The following is a 23,779-nucleotide window of genomic DNA, read 5'->3' on the forward strand; positions in this document are numbered from 1 at the left end:
TTCAATCGTGAAATTAGCAGCCGTTTTCTGGGGCAATGTGAAAACCGTACCTAGACAGGTTTACAACTGAAGTGAAATTTATTTACAAATCTAAAGAATTTTTTTTTGAGAAATAGCCTCATACAGAATGTTTTTAAGAAATCACATAATCGGCTGTAAATTAACCTTGATGATGTTTATAAAACACAACGATTAAAAAATTTAAACTTTAACATGGAATGTGTTACGTTAAAAATGACTTTTAAATAATTCAGTTTGCAATTTTAATATTTTATTTTTTGTAAATTATACTACTGTAGAAAGAATATTATTAAATGCAAATGTTTGAACGAAAGTTGATTTGTTATTGCCAGTGGTAAATATGATTACTTTTGTTGCTTTTGTAAATAACATTACCAAGCATTTTGATGTCGCTTAGAAAGTAGCATTTGTTAAAAGGGGTGAATGAAGTTCAAGTGAAGAAAGCAATTATATCAGATTGTGATCTTCAAGGTCCATCAGAATCAGGTAGTGAAATTTTTTATGAACTGCAAAACAGAAAACATCTTAAAACAACAAAAAAATAAAAAGCTACAGTTTTACAAGAAAATAAAGCTTTTTAATAAAAACAAGCATCTATGAAATGTTAATTTTAACCCAAATAAAAGAGCTGCCAAATTTCATTTCTGGTGTAAAACATAGATTGGTGCTGGTCTAGAATCTTACCAATCTTTCGTCCAGGGGTTTTATATTGCTAACAATATTTGTATAGGTTGGGTGTGAGTTAACGCTTGGGTGTGTTTATGATTATATTAATTCTTTTGTATTTATTTTTTTATTGGAATTATAATTTTGACAACTTATTTTATTACTGTAAATAAGTGATAGGATTCTATACCAAGCTAATAGAAGTAAACTATTTAACTTGCTATAGAAAATATTGAGAATATTTGTTTGTACTTAAGATGATAACATTTAGACAATGTGTAAATTATTTGAGTACTTATTAATTCATTAAAAATATTTTAAACAAACACAGCTAACATTCTTAAACTGTTTAAAACTTAAACGTCCATATACACAATGGGTACTTTGTGAAGTCTAGAGTAGTATTGGCCATCGAAAAACAACACCCATATATGTAGTACACAAGATGCCTTTGTTAAAGCTCAATAAAATCAATTATCCTGATTAGGATTGGCAATCTTTCTAAATGAAAAATATGTTTACCTTTAATTTGGAAAATAATAAAATAGTAAAATATTAAAAGTACAATAATAACTTGATTGTATTTATAGTTAAGTAATTGTTATTGTAGAGCAGTGGTTCTTAACCTTTTTTCAGACGCGCCCCCTTTGGTAATTTTCTCATGCCTTGCGCCCCCCTATGAAAATATAGAAGGGTGTCGTTGGTCACGCGAAGCGCGAAAAATTTTGAGTTATATTTGGTCGAATTGGCTAAACTGCAACCGAAGAGGCATTTCGCATTGGGCACTCAACAAATTGCGCGAGCTCGACACATTGATTTTATCGAGCTGATTTTGACAAATGTGTTGCGAGGGCATTTACTCCACAGTTGTAAGAGTTATGATGTCAAGCACAAATATTAAACATTCATTATTATGTTTCAAAAGATGTAACGACACACAATACAACGGCAATATTGCAAAAACAATATAGTTTCGCACAAAAAAAAGTTTGACTCCCCCTGTTGCTATATAGCCTGTTATCATATATAAAATATGGATGAAAAATAGTCCGAAAGGACGATAGCTTTCATCGTTTATCTATAAGTTAATTTAATAGGGCGGTGATAGCGTTCATTTTCTAAAAGGGAATTAGAAGATAAATTTTTGCAGTTTTAATGTTAAAGTTGGCAAAAAACAGAGTTTGTATGTAGGAATTATGCCTAACCCAAACGAAACCATTAAAATCACTGCAAAAAGTTAAAATATTGAAGTCGAGCTCGCGCCCCCATAAGAATTCCTTGGCGCCCCCCGGTTAAGAACCGCTGTTGTAGAGGCATGGCAACATTTCTGTTTCTCATCAATCTATTGTTTATCTTATATTATTAAAAAAACAGCATGATCATATTTAAGTGTAAAACAGGCTTATTTTTTAAATATTATTTATAAAGCTGATCCTAAAACAGCGTTTCTAAATTTGTGTAATACTTACCGCTTGGATCCTTGGATGTATTTTTTTTTACACAAATGTCATATGGCGCTGGTGTAAAACAGTGATTTTCAATATGGTGTATTGTACGCCTCAGGATGCCAATCTACATTCTGTGGAAGCTACACGCTCGTTATTTTTGTAAAGAAATTTGTTTACACGTTTGTTGGGTAGGGTAGGCAGGTCAATTGTTGTATTTCTTCTCCCAGTTTACAATTTTAATTTTGATAAAGTAGTTTGTCATGCAATCACTATCGTTTTACAGTTGTCTTTTTGTTCATCTTTTACTTAATTTTCCTTTCGATAATTTATAAAAGATTCACGAAACCATTTTCATAACAGAAACTCCACGAAGCTATAAATCGGTGACTCAGCATTTCAATTTTATGGGGATTTCCCATAAAATCTGCTGTATAATTTATTTGACGAGAACTTTGCAAGATTTAGTTACGGAAGTTATAATTATAAGACAAATCACAAATCAAAGAGATTCTCTTTGGACAAATGCAGCAATTTTAATAATGTTACACCCAATAGGCAACACTGATCGACAAATTAATGTAGGCCGAAGCTTTTGATACTGAACAAACAACAGTAGTTGAACAAATTCGTTTGGATTTTGGGCTTCTAAAATTAGAGCGACCTCAAAACGCCACAAATTAAAGTCAGCGCAGCTCTTCGTGACCTTTCTGAGAAATGCTAGAGCAATTCAAGGTCATCTTTATTCGGAATCGCTGTTTTCTATTTATGTCCATGTATACTCCAGGGACGCTGCGCGGCTTGAAAGACGAACTCCAACTTGTGACACCTGCCACTTGCCACTGCCGACTGCTAGTTGCCAACACATTAGAGGCCCACCACTGTCACCCTGTGCACAAGCAAGGAGTTTACTGATTACACAAAGTCTGGATACAAATTCAAGTGTACTGGTAGTTGTACCCATACCCAAAGCAAGTGATGTACGATATTATCGGATTTAGGTTGATATCTGAAGCAAAATGATGTGTTCAGTACTCTTTTCATACTAGAGCGGTAGTAATGCCAAATTAACTTGTGTATATTACCCACGGTTTGCGATCTACTTACCCCGTAGCAAATCTCTTAAGCCTTTTTCAATCTAGATAGGATTTTGTATCAATTATAGCTAAATGATCGACCAACACTACAAAAACACATGTCATTGAGCACAGACAATAAAATTCACTAGTTACAGTTTCTAATATCGTTCAGTTGATAATACGCGCATTTTGAAGTAATAGTTAAATAGACACATATTTTGAGTCAAGTTGGGATAAAAAAGTAAAAATTATACAATAGCATTAAATAAAAATAATTTAAAAAAAGAAAATCACCCAGAAATTAATAACACGCAATTGTACAATAACCATACCCAGCTTGACTTTCAAAATGTACTTGATTAAAGAGAAATGAGAGAAAACACAGTGTTTTATTAATTGCAAATAATGAAAGTGCTGAGAAAGGCATGTTGGTATTGGGGGAAATTTGTTTTACAGAAGAAAGTTGTTGCATCAGTTATGAGCACGACGACGAAAAACACAAGCGACAAAAACATAACAACATCAACTTGATTTACAATCCTTGAATTCAACTTGCCCCAAAATACACTAAAATTAGGTAATTAAAATCGCACCACGCCACCTCCTCTCCTTGTCTGCTCCTGTCTCCCCGTTCCCTCTTGCAGAGGTGGGCGACCAAAGGATGCATGGAGATCGTGCTCTTCCTTGAGGAAGACGAGGACGTGCCAGGGAGGAGCCCGTCAAGCGAAGGAAGACGCTTAAAGGACAAGAGGGCTTCAGCTATAGCTGTGTCCTAGCAACTCCGTTCTTCTGCCTGGCTCGTCCTAGATCAGAAACTTCATGTGGTAAATTGCTGATCTCTTCAAAACACTTTATTGAATACAGTCCCTGATCGTGATATATTATTTTTGCTAATTAGAACTGCTAGAATGAAATTCTGCAAAACGTTTGTACAGCTTGCTATTATTTACTGGCTAAAACATAAGAGAAACCAATATAAAATATGTTTTACTTCGGTAAAATGTTCACATAAAGAAAATTAGGCGTAAATATTGATTTCTTGTGGTGGTAGGGGTACGGTATTTCTGACAAACAGTTAATTGTTATGTATTGAAATTACTACACCCGATTGAGTAAATTAAATTGGTATGTATAGACGAAGTAGACAACCATTCGGCATTCACAGACGTTAACTTTAGAGGATCGCATCAGGACAGGAATAAGGAACAACTCTACATGCAGAGCAGAATTATTGTTTTAATTGTTTTTTATTTTGAAAGCAAATGATGCGCAAACACCTTTGCCTTATAGCCCAAACAAGATATATATATTCATGCCGAAGCTTGTGCTATGTGTATAAATAATTGCGCGCTTTTGAAAAACATTTTTACGCGCTTTTAAACTTTTAGCTATCAAAATCGAAATTCTACATTTTATCTGCACAGAATGGAGAGCTACGAAGTTCAACTGGTGAAAGTGTTTATACGCGCGCTGGCATCCATAACGTCCGTTAGGTTCGGGTCAAGTAGTCTTTTGGTAGGTTGCAACAAATCCATTAAGAGGAACTAAAATTGACATGTATAATTCAGAAAATTTCAACTACAAATAACCCGTCCCACTTTGTTGCCTTCATAAAGCTAACTTACACCGACGATCAAAGAACATTTTGCTTTGTAATATATGACATCACAGAAAAATATGGCATTTATTATTGCATGAAGTGCTTTGAACGTTTTAAGTGCTCGTGTAGTTATGTTGATACTACAATGTAAATAAACAATTAATGGCTTTCGTTTGGGATCTCACCCTGAGCACAGCCATTGGTTGCGTGGAGCCGCATCTCCTCTTAAAGTGCTGATTTAAGCTCTTGAAGGTTTGCTGGATGAGAGCGAGGCGGCACCTATCCACGTGCAGCTGAAGGTCGACGGTCTGCGACGTGCGTATACGCTCCGTACCCTTGCGGAACTTCCCCTCAGTAACGCATTCTGTGGCGAATATGGATTGTAAATGTTATAATTCTTAATAACAAACATTTGGAAATAAAGCAGGATGAACACAGAGTAATTACTATGCAGAGTAATGACGACGGGTTATACTTGCTACTCGTCCGAGTATGTATTATATAATTACTTCAAATATAGCGAGTAAAACCAGCAGAACCGAAATAGTAGATGGGGAATAAGTTGAAATGAATTTAGCAACAGTTTTCAATAATGAAATTAAAATCGTTCCTCGTCAGTCTTATAAAAATTCAAATAATTTACAAATAAGAGACAGCTGTTTTAGTGCCAACCTAATTATTTAATGTCCTCACATATGCCTAGATTTTGAATATCCTCCCAGCAGTGTTTTTGTAGTGCGCAAGAATATTTAAGGATGTTTCGGAGGAGCCTGCGGCAGATAAATGTTTTTGTATTGGGCAAGGCGTGAAAAAGATTACTCCACAAAGCGTAACATCGTGAAACAAATATTCTCAATAAACTTGTATGTGCAACTGCAATCGAGTTAAATATTTTAAGTGTATGGCAACAAAGCGGTCGCGCGATAAAATATCCGAATATTTGGGTTAAATTGACAAAATTTATAATTTTGAAAAATAGGATGCGTGATGCCTTTGTTTAAGCACAATCAAGAATCACGAACTATTCGCTCATTTGCATTTATCAAGATGATTTTGTCAATTTGGGAGGGTCATTATATTGACACCACAACTGTATCTGCACAGAAATCGTGTAAAAATTGCATTTGGTAAATTGGGTTAAAAATTTACGTCCAAAAAAATTCATTTTGGTTTCATGACCCCAACTATTGTAAAACACTCCACTGTTGTGTTCGGCACTTTTTAAAACTCATTTTTTTCTTTAAGCTTGCGTCACAATCTTCAATGCGGATTTGATTTGTTTACTAGCTTTTAGCTGCAAACATCAACGAAATATGGCCAATGGGAAATCCTTAAACTTTTGTTACAAAAAAGTGAAGATGTTTTAGTTTCAATTTGAGAATGATGTAAGTGCGCAAAAGCAAATTTTGCGCAAGTTGTCTGCTGTGGCTGCGCAATTGCGCAGTTGCGCACATTTAAGTGAACAATGTTAACAGCTAAGACTGATGGAAGCAAAATCAATAAAAAGATTCATTTTGAGTCGGATCTGAACACGACCCAAAATTTAGCGACTAATTTAACGGAAGACAATTAATGCAACGTAGACCCCGGGCTAACAAAAACTATGTATTCAAACAGTGAAGAACCTACCTTCGAGGTTACTTTGTTAAATCGATACGTTTAGCGATTATTCCGATTTTTGAAAACCAAATCGCAATTTACCTGGTATCATTGCCCTGCATAATACAAACCCTGATGTGGCTTTTTTACAAATGCGAAATCAGATCTTATGCATTTTTGATGTTAGGCCTGCATTATGTATTGATAACAATCTACAGTTCTTGACAAGAAGAGCCTATTAACAAGCAGAGTCAATGTCGCTTTTCAGCTGGATGCCGCGCCATTAGGACTTACAACGTTATAGGTGTAAGTATGCCAAGGCTGCGAAAAAAATGTGAGTTGTAAAAGTGTAATAGAAAATCGTGAAATATGTTTAACCTTGTATTGTCTGTGGATCAATTATGACTCACATATAAGTGAATTGCAGAATATTATCCCTAATTTAGTTGGGTAAATCGGTAAAATACAAGCTGTTAGGTCGAAGTCGGACTCGGGTTTATTTTTTGGTCCGGAGTCGGACTTGGGTAATTTTTAACCGACTCTACAGTCCTGCCAACCGACAGAAAATATTTTACGTCAAAATGCCGTATTTAATAACGATGCTGAGAAAAACCTACCAAGAAAAGTTTAGGACTGAATTAGCTCACAAAATTTAATACAATATTGCTCTTCCTCGGTAGTAGCCTACGTGTGGTTTAACCGCGCTATGCTCATCCAAGCGTAACTTTGGTTAAGAGACTGCATTTAACTACAGAAGTGAATCAACCTTAACCGCCAAACTACAAAACCTAAAACTTTTGACGTAAACACAAAACCTCTTAAAAATTAGCCAGCTTTAAAGTCAATGGAACGATAAATGAAAATATGTAATAGTGATTTAGGCCGCAGATTGCAAATTAGTCTATAGATATTAAATTTACTCAGCCTGTAAACATCTTGGCATGTAGCTTGCTTAAAAACTATAAAAGTAAAAAACAACGTTGCAATAATTTAAACTCTATTTGAATGCCGGTTTTGTTTTTAATTTTTTCCTTTCCAAATTTTAGCAAGAAATTTGTTTCTTTTAAAACACTCGTAAAACATCGCATGGTGATGCTTACATACAGTCTTAGCAGAGTGGTTATTTCCTCTTAACCCAGCTCTGCACAAAATCACTTCCCTTTTTCTTCAACAATGTCCAAAATGTTCAACAGTGATTTAAACTTAGTGTATGTTAACTTGTGACAGTCATCCCTGGTAGCTTTTCCGATGCAGCAAATCACAAAAGCAGGTTCCATCTTCCTACAAAATGTTATTTCACCGAATTATCTGAATACTATCGTGGATTAAGTTTGATTATGTTGGTTTGACAAATACATTGTGACGATCAAGAGACAACAATTGATCTATTGGATTTATATGGCGGAAGGGGTATGGAGTTATTTATCGCAAAATGTATATCTATGCCATTTTATTAAGAGTGGCGACCAAAGAACGAGACGTGATTGAATAAATGGAATTCTTTAGAATTACGAATGCTTTGACACTATAAAGTTCAGTAATTTTAAAGGAATTTGTACAACAAGGCCTGATGTGAATGCCAATGCATGTGCTCATATGTTTGTCAGCATTTCATGAAACTGCAGAAACTTGCGTCAGGTGAAATTGACTCAACAGAACCTTGTGAAATCGACAAATAAGGCTCCATACGTACAACAATGTTCTGACGTAAGCAAATACATATTCTGTAACCTTATAAGTGCAAACCGTTTCACAACGCGAGCAAAACAACTTCAGCTGGCATGAACCATAAATAGAGTGTTCGCCTAGTAAGGCTGCGTATATCAACGAAACCTGTCTTTCCAAAGTCTATAAAAGTACGGCGAATTACAGCACCGACACACAACCTCGAAGGCAATCTCAAGGAAGATAAGAAGCTACAACAATAGAAGGATGATTCAATTTTGCGCTGCATTTCTAGTTTTGCTGCAAGCTTGCAATTCGCTCGCCTACGGACAAGTTCAGTCCAACGACTTCTTGGTGTGCAAACCAATTGGAAGCTTGTTCGAGATGCAACAATCCAGTACCGGGGGGAACTCAACACCCATGAGGGGAAGTCCAGGACCTCCAGGCCGGAGAGGCCCGAGGGGCTTAGCTGGCCCGATTGGCCCAACCGGACCACAACCAACCATTGATTGGAACTGGATTGAACAAAAAATTGCCAAGAAAACTAAAGGTTAGATTTTTTAGCAATTTGGATGGAATTTAGATAAAAAGGTAATCCAAAATATATATTCATTTAATTTTGGTTTAGTAAGTAGGATATATTTTTTTTATGGTTTAGAAATATCGCTGTGTCCTGGCGTCGTATTCAACGGATCTTGCTTCTGGCTTCCACAAACTGTTGCATCCCATAAGGACGGTATAGGCAAAGTTGCAGCAGAAAATCTTTGTCAGTTTCACAACGGAACTCTGGTTGATATTGAAAGTAAGGAATTGTACGAGGCGCTGTATTTGTACATTCAGCGAGCATGGAACTTGTATGTGGACCATCCAACGTACAGTATGGTCGAGGTTTGGTTGGCGTCAAGATACGAGGTGGGTGGCTTTGCATTGTTATCGGCATTACATAAACTTACATTTCAAATAGAGGTAAAATATAAATCCGTATTGCATTAGCTTATCATTTGATTTTTAAGCAAACAGCAATTTTAAAAACCCTAAATACACTGAATGTACAAGACACAAGTTATCAAAATCGGAATTCTACATTTTATCTGCACAGAATGGAGAGCTGCGAAGTTCAACTGGTGGAAGTGTTTACGTGCGTTGGTATCCGGGATATCCAAGAGCATCGGCTCAAGCAGTTTGTTGGGTCATTGCAACAAATCCATCACAAGGATCTAGTATTGGCATGTTTAATCATGGAAATCTCAACAACAAATTGCCCGTCCCACTTTGTCGTATTAAAACATCAAACTAACACCGACGATCAAAGAACATTATGCTTTGTTATATATGACATCACAAAAAATGTGGCATTTTTAGCCACTAGTTCATCGCATGTTGGACAGTAAAGTGCTTTGCGTTTTTATGTCGATTATACAACGTAATTAAATGATTAATGGCTTCCGAGTGAGGTTATAGTAATACCAAAGTTCCAACCGCCTAAACATGCTTAGAGCAGTTAGAATCTTACCCTGAACACATCCATTGGTTGCGTGGAGCCGCATCTCCTCTTAAAGTGCTGATTACAGCTCTTGAAGGTTTGCTGGATGAGCGAGAGGCGGCACCTCTCCACGTGCAGCTGAAGTCGACGGTCTGCGACGTGCGTATACGTTCCGTACCCTTGCGGAACTTCGCCTCACGGACCTTTGCGCAAGTTTAATCGTACACGAATTTTAATAGGAGAAAATTTGTACAATCAAACATGCCAACGTCGTAGGCTAATGACCTTTACAAATATATGGCGAATTCGTTTACGTACTTCGGTAAATGTTACAACACAAAAACACATTAAAAAATATTAGGCAATTGTGCAGAAAAACTACTTGCACATTAATAACAATGAGTTATACTTCAACAATAAAATTCAAATTTAAAAAACCAGAGTAAAATCAGCATCAGACATTTGTTAAAGGAATGTATATTTCAACCTTTTCTGGCATCGTAAGTTCCTGTAAGTAAAATACATAAACAAAGAAAATTAGTAGTATAATTATTAAAAAAATCAAAAACATATAAAATCAATATAGATTAAGAAAAAAGCTTAAAAACAGAGTTATACTTGTTACATGTTCGAGTATTACCCAGTTACTGATACGGGCATTTAAAAATCAACAATAAATCGATCAGAACTGAGATAAATAAGGAATATTTTTCAATCGTGAAATTAAGGGCCAATGTGAAAACCGTACCTAGACAGGTTTACAACTGAAGTGAAATTTATATACAAATTAAAAGAAAATTTCTTTGAGTAATAACCTCCTACAGAATGTTTTTAATAAATCACACAATCAGCTGTAAAATAACCTTGATAATGTTTATAAAGCACAAATATTATAAATTTCGAACTTTAACATGGAATGTGTTACGTTAAAAATGACTTTTAAATAATTCAGTTTGCAATTTTAATATTTTATTTTGTTTAAAATTATACTAGTGTAGCAAGAATATTATTAAATGCAAATATTTCATAAAAAGTTGATTTGTTATTGCCAGTGGTAAACATGGTTATTTTTGCTGCTTTTGTAAATAACATTACCAAGCATTTTGATGTCGCTTAGAAAGTAGCATTTGTTAAAAGGGGTGAATGAAGTTCAAGTGAAGAAAGTAATTAGATCAGATTGTGATCTTCAAGATCCATCAGAATCAGGTAGTGAAAATTTGTATCAACTGCAAAACAGAAAAAAACATCTTAAAACAACAAAAAAATAATAAAAAGCTTAAAAAAAAGTTTCTTAATTGAAACAAAGCATCTATGAAATGTTTTTTAACCCAAATAAAACTTCATTTGTGGTGTAAACCATAGATTGGTGCTGGTCTAAAATTCTACCATTTTTTCGTCCGCGGGTTTATATTGCTAACAATATTTGTATTGGTTAGGGTGTGAGTTAACGTTTGGGTGGGTCAAGTATTAGCTTTATATTTATTCTTCCGTATTTATTTCTTTCTTGGAATTCCACTTTTAACAACTTATTTTATTACTGTAAAAAAGTGATAGGATTCTAGACCAAGCTAATAGATTTAAGTAAACTATTTAACTTGCTATAGAAAATATTGAGAATATTTGTTTGTACTTAAGATGATAACATTTAGACAAGGTGTAAATTATTTGCGTACTTATTAATTCATTAAAAATATTTCAAACAAACATAACTAACATTCTTAATCTGTTTAAAACTGAAACGTACATATACACAATGTGTGCTATGTGAAGTCCATCTAGAGTAGTATTGGCCAACGAAAACAGCACCCATATATGTAGTACACAAGATGCCTTTGGAAATTCTCAATGAATTCAGTTATCCTGATCAGGATTGGCAATGGTTCTAAATTAAAAATATGTTTACCTTTAATTTAGAAAATAATAAAATAGTAAAGTATTAAAAGTACAATAATACCCCGATATGTAATATAGCTAATTATATATACGTGTTATAGTAGAGGCATGGCAACATTTCTGTTTCTTACTAATTTATTGTTTTTCTTATTTGATTGAAAAAACATCATGGTCATATTTAAGTGTAAAACAATCTTATTTTTTAAATATTATTCATGACGCTGATCCTAAAACAGTGTTTCTAAATTTGTGTAATACTTACCGTCTTGATTTTATTACACAAATGACATATGGTGCTGGTGTAGAATAGTGCTTTTCAATATGGTGCATTCTACATCTCAGGATGCCAATTACATTCTGTGGAAGGTGCACACCCAATATTTTTCTAAATAAATTTGTGTACACGTTAGTTGGGTGTGGGAAGGTCAAGTGTTGTATTTATTCATTTTACAATTTTAATTTGGACAAAGTAGTTTGTCATGCAATCACTATTGCTTTGCTCTTGTGTTTTTGTTCATCTTTTACTTAGTTTTCCTTAAGACAATTTATAAAAGATTCACGAAAAGATTTTCAAAACAGAAATTCCACAAGCTGTACATCGGTGACTCAGCATTTTGGTGCGGCAGCAATTGTCAATTTTATGGGGATTTCCCATAAACTTTGTTGTGTAGGCTAATTTATTTATCGTTAACTTGGCAAGATCTAGTTACGTTAGGTATAATTATGAGACCAATCACAAATCAAAGAGATTTTCTCAGACAAATGCAGCAATTTTATTAATGTTACACCCAATAGGCAACACTGAACGACAAATTGAAGTAGGCTTAAGCAATTGATACTGAATTAACAACAGTACGGTAGTTCAACAAATTCGTTCGAATATTTGAGCTTTTTAAACAGATCTACCTCAAAATACCACTAACTAAAGGTCAACGCAGCTCTTCGTGACCTTTTTGTGAAATGCTAGAGCGAGGAAAGTCGTTTTTATTCGAAATCTCTGTTTTCCTTTGACCGTGAATACGCCAGGGGCGCTGTGAGGTTTGCAAGAAGAATTCCAACTTGTGACAATTGCCAGTTGGCTCTGTCGACTGTTAGTTGCCAGCACATTAGAGGCCCGTCACTGTTGCCCCGTGCACAACAAGGAGTTTACTGATTGCTATTTGTACAAATTCATATCTAGTTATACCCATACCCAAAGCAAGTGATGTACGATGTTATCGGATCGAAGTTGATACCTGATGTAAAATGATATGTTCACTATTCTTTTCATACTAAGGCGGTAGTAATGCCAAATTAACTTGTGTATGTTACCCACGGTTTGCGATGAAATGCAGCTCTTGAAGCGATTTACTCATCAGTAACAACTACACATCTCCTAATCGCCAAAGCCTTTTTCAATGTAGGAGGATTTTGTATCAAGCATAGAAAAATAATCGAACAAAACTGAAAAAACACACATTCATGGAGCACAAACAAGAAGAAATACTAATTACTATTTCAACTACATTCACTTGTTGATACACGCATTTCAAAATAATTAAAAAATAAACACATATTTTGAGTCAGCAAGTCAGGACAAAAAAGTGAAAATTAAACAATCGCTTTAAATTAAATTAGAATTAACTTTACTTTGGATAATTAGTCTACCCAGAAATTTATAAGTCGCAATTGTAAAATACCCATACGTAGCCTTACCTTTAAAATGACCTTGATTAAATGGCGATTGGCGTCATATTTAATACAAATATGTAATCCCAATGCCAAATCGTTCTCGGGTGGTCATCAAGTTGTTTCCTGTTAATTACATATTATGTTGACCCATAACGTGTCAGTGTGCTCATAGCTCGCGTTATAACTAATGATTTAATAATTACCTATATCAATTTAGCATATCATCGAAAGGTAATGTTTCCGTTTAACTAGGTCGTCGGAATACACATTTAAAATAAAACGTTTTAAGGATCAGTGCTGTATAGTTGCAACACCATTGCAATTAAGTGAAGGCGACAGTCGGCCCTAACAAGTACGTCTTCTTAGCACCACATCATTCTCGGGATGGTTTAGTACCGTGGTTCACAAGCTTGGTCCATGGCCCATGAGTGAGCCACTATATATTTTTTTAAATAATTGTAAGCATATCTATAGGAACGAGGCCTTTTCCCATTATTTCGGCTTTTTTTCAGGGAGTCGAACCGAAACCGAACCGTAACCGAACCTGAGCCGTTTTTTGTAAGATTTTAAGGAGCCCAACTGGAACTGAACCGAATAATTTTAACGAAAGAACATGAACCCGAATATGGAATTTCGGAATTTCTGGGCCGATCCAGCACCGGAGGCGGTGCGGGGGAAACTCAACAACCCATGAGGGGTGCTCAAGGACGTCCAGGGCGGAGAAGCCCGAGGGGATTTCCAGGAGTTTCGGGGCCGATCAGTCCCATGGATTGGAACAGAATTGAGCACAAAATTGACTCCAAAATTAAAGGTTAAATTCTTGTGTGAAAATTTCTTAAACGGCCAGATCTAAACTCAAAAACCCATGTAGTGCTTTGGAATGTAAAATGATTTAAATTTGTAATAAAATATTAATTATTAAATAATAATTTGTTAAATGTTTTGTCTATAAAGTTGCTTAGTTTTAAACATTTTTTTTTCAAGTCGATGAAAAAATCGACTTGGAAATTAAAGGTTAGATTCTTATGTGAAAATTGTTTAAACGGAAAGGTGTAAACGTAGGCTTAAACACTCTTGTTATGCTTTTTGAAATTAAATTTACAATAAAATATTCAGACTAATAGAGTAATTTAGAGGTTAAATGTATTGTATATAATGTTAAATCGTTTTAATCATTTTTATGATTGTTTAGAACTGATGCAATGCCCTGGCGTTCATTTTAACGGATCTTGCTTCTGGCTTCCACAAACTGTTGCATCCTATAATTAAATGCAAAATATATTCCTGAGAAAGGCAAGTTGGTATTGGGGGAAATTTGTTTCTACAGAAAAAGGTAAAAAAAACATAAAACATCAATTTGATTTACAAACTTTAAAATTCAACTTGCACCAAAATACACTAACATTGCGCAATTTAAATCGCACCACACCAACTCCTCTACTTGTCTGCTCCTGTTCTCCCGATTCATCTTGCAGAGGTGGGCGACCAGAGGATGCATGAGGGTCGTGCTCTTCCTGGAGGAAGACAAGGATGTGCCAGGGAGGAGCCCGTCAAGCGAAGGAAGAGATTCGGAGGACAGGATCGCTTCCGCTATAGCGATATAGCGGCGAAGCAGCTCCGAGCAACTTTTATTCCTTCGCCTGGCTCGTCTTGGCTCGGAGGACCTAGCAACTATTGTTCTTCTGCCTGGTTCGTCGTAGTTTAAAAACTCCATGTGGTAAACTGCTGCTCTCTTTAAATCGCTCTATTGAATACAGTCTCTGATCGTGATATATTATTTTTGCCAAAATTTAGCGCCTAATTTAACGGAAGACAATTAATGCAGCATAGACCCCGAGCTGACAAAAATTATGTATTCAAACAGTGAAGAACATATTTTGAAAACCAAAATCGCAATCTTACATGGTATCATTGCCCTGCATAATACAAACCCTGATGTGGTATTTTTGCGAAGGCAAAATTAGATCTGATGCATTTTTGATGTTAAGCCTGCGTTATGCTCGATAACAATTTAAAGTTCTTGACGATAAGAACCTATTAACAAGCAGAGTCGCTTAATGTCGCTTTTCAGCTAGATGCCGCGCCATTATGACTTTTTTTGATTTTTAAATTCTGTCATTCCATAACTTAAAACTACCCGAGTCCAAAGGCGGCAAAATGTTAGTTGTAAAAGTGTAAAACAAAATCGAGAAATATTTGTAAACCTTGTATTGTCTGTGAATCAATTATGACACCCACATGAGTGGATTGTAGATTATCCACCCTAATTTAGTTGGGTAAATGAGTAAAATACAAGCTGTGCCGTATAGTCGAAGTCGGGCTCGGGTTATTTTTAACAGACTCCGCAGCCCTGGTGTAGGCCTAGGAGGCTTGTGCCAACCGACCGAAAATATTTAACGTCAGCAAGCCGATTTAATAGCGAGGCTGAGAAAAACGTACAAAGAAAATCTTACAATTCAATTGGCTCACAAATTTTTATACAGTATTGTTCTTCCTCGGTAGTAGCCTACGTGTGGTTTGCAGAACCGCGCCATGCTCATCCAAGCGTAACTTGGGTTGAGAGACTACATTCAGAACTGCCAAACTACAAAAACTAAAACTTTTGACGTAACAGCACTAAACCTCTTAAAAATTAGCCAATTTTAAGGTCAATAGAACCAAAAATATAGGCCTACATATAGTATGTAGTAGTGATTTAGGCCACAACATGCAAAGCATTAATATTATATTTACACAATCGGTACAAAACTTGGCCATGCAGCATGCTTAAAAACTACAAAAGTAATTAGTAACGTTCAATTGACTGCCAAATGTATTATGTGAGTACCTTTATGGCTTAAGATTGATTATGCTGGTTTAACGAATACATCGTGACGAGCAAACGACAATAAAAAATGATATATTGGATTTGAATGGCGAAAGGGATATTATGTTATTTATCGCAAACTCTATATCCATGCCATTTTATTAACAGTGGCGACCAAAGTAGGCCTTCGTGACTCGATTGAATTAATGGAATTTCTGTTGAAGAATTACCAATGCACTGACAATACAAGTAAAACTCATAGTTAGAAACATGAGTAAAAACAGGATTAGACTTTTGTTTAGAAGGAAAAAATATTTCGCCAAGTGGCATCGTCAGTTCCTTATTTGAATAGATTCAATTCTGTTTCTCATGTTTTTAACTAGGAGTTTTACTTGTTAATATAGGCGTCAGTGGAGCAGTGATCGACTGGCGAAAACCTGCCGCCGATGATATGGAAATTTATAAAGATACACCCTAATGCTGACAATACAAAGTTCGGTTAGTTTTCATGGCATTTGTACGGTACAACGAAGCCAACAATATACGCTACTTGCGGAACCAATTGGTTGTTAAATGGTTCTGCGTGTTAAAAGCAAACAATGCGCAAACGTTTTTGCTGTGAATGTGATCAATATATGTGATCAAATGTTTGTCAGCTTTTTATTAAACTGCAGAACATGCCTCAGATGAACTTGACCCAAACTTGGGAATTCGACAAATAAGGCCCCACGTGTAAAACGACGATCTGACGTATGCAAATGCACATTCCGTAACCTTATAAGTGCAAACCGTTTCACAACGCGAGCAAAACAACGTCAACTGGCATGCACCATAAATAGAGAGTTCGCCGTATAAGGTTGGGTATATCAACGAAACCCGTCTTTCCAAAGTCTATAAAAGTTCGGCGAATCAGAGCACCGACACACAACCTCGAAGGCAATCTCAAGGAGAAACTACAACAACAAAAGAATGCTTCAATTTTGCGCTGCATTTCTAGTTTTGCTGCAAGCCTGCAGTTCAGTCGCCTACGGACAAGTTCAGTCCAACGACTTCTTGGTGTGCAAACCAATTGGAAGCTTGTTCGAGATGCAACAATCAAGCACCGGAAGTAACTCAACACCCATCAGGGGAACTCAAGGACCTCCAGGCCGGAGAGGCCCGAGAGGCTTAGCTGGCCCGATTGGCCCCACAGGACCACAACCAACTGTTGATTGGAACAGAATCGAACAAAAAATTGATAAGAAAATTAAAGGTTAGATTTTTTTGTCAAAGTTAATTGGATAATCTGAAATATATATTCATATAATTTTGCCTTATTAAGTATACCTTTTATGTTTTAGAATTGTCGCAGTGTCCTGGCGTTGTATTCAACGGATCTTGCTTCTGGCTCCCACAAACTGTTGCATCTTACAAGGACGGCAAAGGCAAAGTTGCTGCAGAAAATCTTTGTCAGTTTCACAACGGAACTCTGGTTAATATTAAAAGCGAGCAAATGTACGAGGCGCTGTATTCGTACATCCAGCGTGCATGGAACTTGTATGTGGACCAACCAAATCAAAACTCCGTGGACGTTTGGTTGGCGTCAAGATACGAGGTGGGTGGTTTTTTACTTTGTTCGGCAATACATAAATTTACATTTTAACTAGCACAAAAATACATATCCTTAATGCATTTGCTTTTCAATTCATTTTAAAGCAAACAGCAGTTTTAAATACCCTACAACAGTGGTCTCCAACCTTTTAAAAAGCGATCCAAGTTTAGCAAAAATAAAATCAGAATTTGCATTGCGACCCCATATTGTTTTCAGATGTCAATATAAAAATATTTTAAATAGTTCCAACAAAGTAGCACGAGCGAATATGCGTGAATTATTCAATTCCAGAGAACTGTGGCTACACATGTGCAAAAAAAAGATTACTTTGGGGAAGTTATATTTAACAAATGAATTTGTATTTAAAACATGAAAAATTTGGTTCAAAAATATATCATATCCAGTGTGATGGTAGCGCCTGCACAGTATCCACTGATGTTTTACAAACGCGGCTTCACTTTGTATAAGCATAACCGCATGTCATGCTCTACTTACAAGCGATTACGATGTTTCGTTTTTTAATATACTTATTGCAATGAACCCCACTTCGTAAACCATGTGGTTGAAAACAGACTGATCAGTATCATTTAATATTCTAATTAGATAGAGTCTGAAGTCGGGACGTTGATTGCATCGAAGTCCAAAAGTAAATATTCGCTGAAACCGTTGAATATTTTACTTTAAACGAGTTAACCGAAATGCGTTTTGCTGCATCCACTTTGATAATTAGGAGTATAAACCTAATTCTTATACATGCAAACCACGTTGCCTAAGGTTAACAACAAAATTTGACTTTTTAAAAATCCAGTCCTTTTAAAACTCAATAAAAAAATGTCGCAATAAAACAATTTGCGAAAGTGCGACACTCGCTGCGCTAAATCTTAGAAACTAATTTTTCTTAAATGTCAAGTTAGCTGATTGAGCAGCTCTTAAGAGCCTAAAATCATTTTTATGTAGAAGATGCACTCAGTCACGTTTATTAGTGTGACGTCATTTTAAAGAAATACGTAAATAGTAAAAGAGCAGGAATATGGTGAGTTATGGCGAACCCAAAAAAATTTTAGGCGACCCCAACAGGTTGGAGACCACTGCCCTACAATACACTGAATGTAAAAGACACAAGCTATCAAAATCGGAATTCTACATTTTATCTGCACAGAATGGAGAGCTACGAAGTTCAACTGGTGGAAGTGTTTACGCGCGTTGGTATCCGAGTCGTCCATCAGGTTCGGGTCAAGCAATAGTTTGGCTCATTGGAACAAATCCATCACAAGGATCTCGCATTGGCATGTATAATTATGGAAATCTCAACTACAAGTGGCCCGTCCCATTTTGTCGCCTTGATAAAGCTAACTAACACCGACGATCAAAGAAAATTTAGCTTTGTAATATCTGACATCACAGAAAAATGTGGCATTTATTATTGCATGAAGTGCTTTGAACGTTTTAAGTGTTTGCGTTGTTATGTTGATAATACAATGTAAATAAACAATTAACGGCTTTCGATTAAGTTGTACAGTTATACCTGTGGGTTTAATCACAATGAAAGAATATTTATCGCAAATAAACAAACGACAAACAGTACTTACAGGTACTTGCGATATATACGTACAATAATTACCTCCGTAACGTACGCGATCTGGACTCCACAATGAACAGTATGCAAGACTGCTGTTTTTGGCATAAAACAAAATCCCTTTTGTGCTTAATACCAGATGGCAGCTGAAGGTCAACGGTCTGCGACGTGCGTATACACTCTTTACCCTAGCGGAACTTCACCTCACGGACATTCGCGTTTTATCGTACAAGAATGTTACTAAGAGAAAATTTGTATGATTAAACTTGACGAAATCGCTATGACCTTTACACAATATATGGCGAATTATCTTTCGCATTTAGGTAAATTTTGCAACACAACCAAAAATGTGAGGCAATTGTGCAGAAAAAACACTTGCATATTAATAACAATGAGTTATACTTCAGCAATAAAACTCAAAGTTTAAAAACCTGAGTAAAACCAGGATCAGAATTTGATAAAGGAATGTATATTTCAACATTTTCTAAAATCGTCAGTTCCTTTAACAAAATAGATATACTAAGAAAAAAAGTAATATAACTAATAAAAACCCAAAATCATATAAAATCAGTGAAGAGTAAGTAAAAAGCTTAAAATCAGAGTTATACTTGTTACATGCTCGAGTATTACCCAGTTACTGATACGGACATTTAAAAATCTACAATAAATCGTTTAGAACTGAGATAAATAAGGAATATTTTTTGTTGTGAAATTACAAGCCCTTTTCCGGGCAATGTGAAAACCACATCTAGACATGTTTTGATTAAATAATAATTATGCATGTATAAATGTTTATAAAATACAAATATTAAAAAAATCGAACTTTAACATTGAATATGTTACTTATAGTTAAAAATGACTTTTAAATAATTCAGTTTGCAATTTTAATATTTTATTTTCACTAAATTATCTCAGTGTAGAAAGAATATTATTAAATGCAAATATTTGATAGATAGTTGATTTGTTATTGCCAGTGGTAAAATGGTTATTTTTGCTGCTTTTGGAAATAACATTATCAAGCATTTTGACTTCCCTTACAAAGTCGCATTTGTTAAAACGGATGAATGAAGTTCAACTGAGGAAAGTAATTAGATAAAATTGTGATCTTCGACATCCACCAGAATCAGGTAGTGAAAATTTGTATAAACTGTAAAACAGAAAAAAACATCTTAAAACAACAAAAAAATAACAAAAAGCCTAAGAAAAAGTTTCTTAATTGAAACAAAGCATCTATAAAATGTTTTTTAACCCAAATAAAACTTCATTTGTGGTGTAAACCATAGATTGGTGCTGGTCTAAAATTATACCATTTTTTTCGTCCGCGGGTTTATATTGCTAACAATATTTGTATTGGTTAGGGTGTGAGTTAACGTTTGGGTTTGGGTGGGTCAAGTATTATCTTTATATTTATTCTTCCGTATTTCTTTCTTTCTTGGAATTCCACTTTTAACAACTTATTTTATTACTGTAAAAAGTGATAGGATTCTAGACCAAGCTAATAGATTTAAGTACACTATCTAACTGGCTATAGAAAATATTGAGAATATTTGTTTGTACTTAAGATGATAACATTCAGACAAGGTGTAAATTATTTGCGTACTTATTAATTCATTAAAAATATTTTAAACCAACATAGCTAACATTCTTAATCTGTTTAAAACTGAAACGTACATATACACAATGTGTGCTATGTGAAGTCCATCTAGAGTAGTATCGGCCATCGAAAACAGCACCCATATATGTAGTACACAAGTTGCCCTCGGAAATGCTCAATGAAATCAGTTATCCTGATCAGGATTGGCAATCGTTCTAAATGAAAAATATGTTTACCTTTAATTTGGTAAATAATAAAATAGTAAAGTATTAAAAGTACAATAATACCCCGATATGTAATATAGTTAATTATGTATACGTGTTATAGTAGAGGCATGGCAACATTTCTGTTTCTTACCCATTTATTGTTTTTCTTATTTGATTGAAAAAACATCATGGTCATATTTAAGTGTAAAACAACCTTATTTTTTAAATATTATTCATGACGCTGATCCTAAAACAGTGTTTCTAAATTTGTGTAATACTTACCGTCTTGATTTTATTACACAAATGACATACGGTGCTGGTGTAGAACAGTACTTTTCAATATGGTGCATTTTACATCTCAGGATGCCAATTACATTGTGTGGAAGGTGCATATGTTTTTCTTAAATGAATTTGTGTACACGTTTGTTTGGGTACAGGAGGGCCAAGCATTGTATTTATTCTCTTTTTAATTTTAATAAAGTGGTTTGTCATGCAATCACTATCACTTTTCTGAGTTGTGTTTTTGTTCATCTTTTACTTAGTTTTCCTTTCCACAAATTATAAAAGGTTCACGAAAACATTTTCAAAATAGAAACTCCACAAGCTGTACATCGGTGACTCAGCATTTTGGTGTGGCAGCAATTGTCAATTTTATGGGGATTTCCCATAAATTTTGCTGTTTAGCCTAATTTATTTATCGTTAACTTGGCAAGATCTAGTTACGTTAGGTATAATTATAAGACAAATCACAAATCAAAGAGATTTTCTCAGACAAATGCAGCAATTTTATTAATATTACACCCAATAGGCAACACTGAACGACAAGTTGAAGTAGGCTTAAGCAATTGATACTGAATTAACAACAGTACGGTAGTTAAACAAATTCGTTCGAATATTTGAGCTTTTTAAACAGAGCTACCACAAAATACAATTAATTAAAGGTCAACGCAGCTCTTCGTGACCTTTTTGTGAAATGCTAGAGCGAGGAAAGTCGTTTTTATTCAAAATCCCTGTTTTCCTTTGACCGTGAATACGCCAGGGGCGCTGTGAGGTTTGCAAGAAGAATCCCAACTTGTGACAATTGCCAGTTGCCTCTGTCGACTGTTAGTTGCCAGCACATTAGAGGCCCGCCACTGTTGCCCGGTGCACAACAAGGAGTTTACTGATTGCTATTTGTACAAATTCAAATCTAGTTATACCCATACCCAAAGCAAGTGATGTACGATGTTATCGGATCGAAGTTGATACCTGATGTAAAATGATATGTTTACTATTCTTTTCATACTAAGGCGGTAGTAATGCCAAATTAACTTGTGTATGTTACCCACCGTTTGCGATGAAATGCAGCTCTTGAAGCGATTCAGTTGCGTTTTTTGGCATATCACAAAAAATTAAAAATGCCAAAAAAACAAGACGCGGGTTATCTTTAAAATTCTTGAGTAAAGTTTAGTTGTATAATTTCATAAAATTAGCAAAGAGCTGTCATATTACAAAAACTGCCAACGCGATATTTGCAAACCACCACCAAAAACACACAGGTCAAATACTAATACATTTGTCCAAATCGGAGATTTACAACTATCTAAAGCAAAATTGTAGTTGGATGAACCTTACGAGTTAAACGTATATTGGATAATGCCCTAATACAAATTTAATATAGTTAGAATGTTGTTGGATGTAATTTAGAAATAAATTTCGATAAAATTGTACGCCAAACGACCATCTCAAAACAATTCCTGAAGTATTTGTTAATTTTGTAGCGATTTTTTTGGCATTTTGTAAACGGTTGACTTAAAATAATTTTGACAAATTTTGACCCAACATGTAAATTTTAACAATATTTGACTTCGTTGTAAAAAAAACAAGTAAAAAATAATCGCCCTAATCATTACATTGTGGTAGGCACAATAAATTCTCCCTTATTTGCACAGAATGGCAAGATACGAAGTTCAACTGGTGGAAGTGTTTACGTGCGTTGGCACCCAGCACCATATCCAAAAAGTTCGGGTCAACAACTGTTTTGGAGTATTGCAACAAAACCATCAAGAGGAATTCACTTTGGCATTCGGAATACTGCAGATCTCTACTACCAATGGCCTGTTCCGCTTTGTCTTATCAAAACATCAAACTAATAGCTTTGGCCTACGACTAATAAACGCAAGCAGATTTGCTCGGCAATATATAGGCCTGAACCAATGCAATTTCGAAATATATTAAACCCCAGAGGATGCCGTCTTTCTTATAGATTCAATTTTTCTTTTTTACACATTCAGTAACAAATTGTGGCAGTTAATTTTTGCCTTGCTTAATTTTTAAGGAACAAATCAGTTCCAAAATTGAATCAATAAATCGTCCTTATTCGATCTTCTACTGCAATACCCCGTTTTTTCGCAATTGCTAATTGCTTTTGTGCATTATTGTACTTTACAGATGATTGACAGGAGGAATTATGTCGCGCGACAATAATATGGCGTTTATTAACCACCTGCTTATCGCATGTTGAGCAGTACAGTGCTTTGATCGCTTCAAGTGCTTGTGTTGTTATGTCAATTATACAATGTAAATAAACGATTAGTGGCTTCCGATTATTATAGTAGTACCAAAGGTCCATCCGCCTAACAACGCTCATAGCAGTTTGTATCAGGGAGTCGAACCAAACCAGAACTCGTTGAACCGGTTTTTGGCCAACTTTATGCGAACCGTTACCGAACCTGAACCACTTTATTAATTTTAAGAAGCCGAACCGGAATTGAACCAAATTATTTGCAAGAACCTGAACCTTAACCGAATCTGTTAAGAAAGCGGTTCACTCCGGCATTGTGTCACAACTTGTATTTTACAAAGTCAAGCTATGCCATGTTCGAAATTTTATTAAAACAAATGA

The 23,779-nt window shown here is 35.2% G+C and overlaps 3 protein-coding genes and 2 long non-coding RNA genes across 5 annotated transcripts in view; 3 read left to right on the forward strand and 2 right to left on the reverse strand.

Moving 5' to 3' along the window:
- LOC146162608 (uncharacterized) overlaps window positions 1-23,255 on the forward strand; it is an 88,748-nt gene extending 65,493 nt beyond the window's left edge. The window contains exon 3 of the mRNA XM_083383505.1: window positions 22,827-23,255. Within this exon, the coding sequence (XP_083239631.1) occupies window positions 22,827-23,027 (201 nt within the window). The 3' untranslated portion in view covers window positions 23,028-23,255. The remainder of the gene's footprint in view (window positions 1-22,826) is intronic.
- LOC146162616 (uncharacterized) lies at window positions 8,244-9,478 on the forward strand. The gene is made up of 3 exons (XM_083385779.1): window positions 8,244-8,625; window positions 8,734-8,987; window positions 9,175-9,478. Exons 1-3 carry the CDS (start codon window positions 8,343-8,345, stop codon window positions 9,370-9,372), a joined length of 735 nt encoding a protein of 244 aa, XP_083241905.1. The 5' UTR covers window positions 8,244-8,342; the 3' UTR covers window positions 9,373-9,478.
- Window positions 10,648-11,865, reverse strand: LOC146162617 (uncharacterized). The gene is made up of 3 exons (XR_014494741.1): window positions 11,714-11,865; window positions 11,303-11,440; window positions 10,648-10,784 (listed from the first exon to the last, which is right to left on the reverse strand). It is a non-coding gene; the product is annotated as an uncharacterized LOC146162617 (long non-coding RNA).
- LOC146162618 (uncharacterized) lies at window positions 16,870-19,004 on the forward strand. The gene is made up of 3 exons (XM_083385754.1): window positions 16,870-17,180; window positions 17,269-17,522; window positions 18,679-19,004. The coding sequence occupies exons 1-3, from the start codon at window positions 16,898-16,900 to the stop codon at window positions 18,874-18,876; spliced, it is 735 nt and encodes a 244-aa protein (XP_083241880.1). The 5' UTR covers window positions 16,870-16,897; the 3' UTR covers window positions 18,877-19,004.
- Window positions 20,112-21,395, reverse strand: LOC146162619 (uncharacterized). The gene is made up of 3 exons (XR_014494740.1): window positions 21,178-21,395; window positions 20,767-20,904; window positions 20,112-20,242 (listed from the first exon to the last, which is right to left on the reverse strand). It is a non-coding gene; the product is annotated as an uncharacterized LOC146162619 (long non-coding RNA).
- Window positions 23,256-23,779: the final 524 nt, after the last annotated feature.

Source organism: Ascidiella aspersa, chromosome 3, assembly GCF_963924565.1.
Source record: "Ascidiella aspersa chromosome 3, kaAscAspe10.2, whole genome shotgun sequence".
Classification (NCBI taxonomy): Eukaryota; Metazoa; Chordata; class Ascidiacea; order Phlebobranchia; family Ascidiidae; genus Ascidiella; species Ascidiella aspersa.

Bases quoted from the DNA above. Each gene is read 5' to 3' on its own strand.
- LOC146162616 (XM_083385779.1), top strand. From the start codon at position 8,343: ATGATTCAATTTTGCGCTGCATTTCTAGTTTTGCTGCAAGCTTGCAAT. The intron at 8,626-8,733 runs GTTAGATTTTTT...TTTATGGTTTAG, and splicing joins AATTGCCAAGAAAACTAAAG to AAATATCGCTGTGTCCTGGC. The intron at 8,988-9,174 runs GTGGGTGGCTTT...TTATCTGCACAG, and splicing joins GGTTGGCGTCAAGATACGAG to AATGGAGAGCTGCGAAGTTC.
- LOC146162618 (XM_083385754.1), top strand. From the start codon at position 16,898: ATGCTTCAATTTTGCGCTGCATTTCTAGTTTTGCTGCAAGCCTGCAGT. The intron at 17,181-17,268 runs GTTAGATTTTTT...TTTATGTTTTAG, and splicing joins AATTGATAAGAAAATTAAAG to AATTGTCGCAGTGTCCTGGC. The intron at 17,523-18,678 runs GTGGGTGGTTTT...TTATCTGCACAG, and splicing joins GGTTGGCGTCAAGATACGAG to AATGGAGAGCTACGAAGTTC.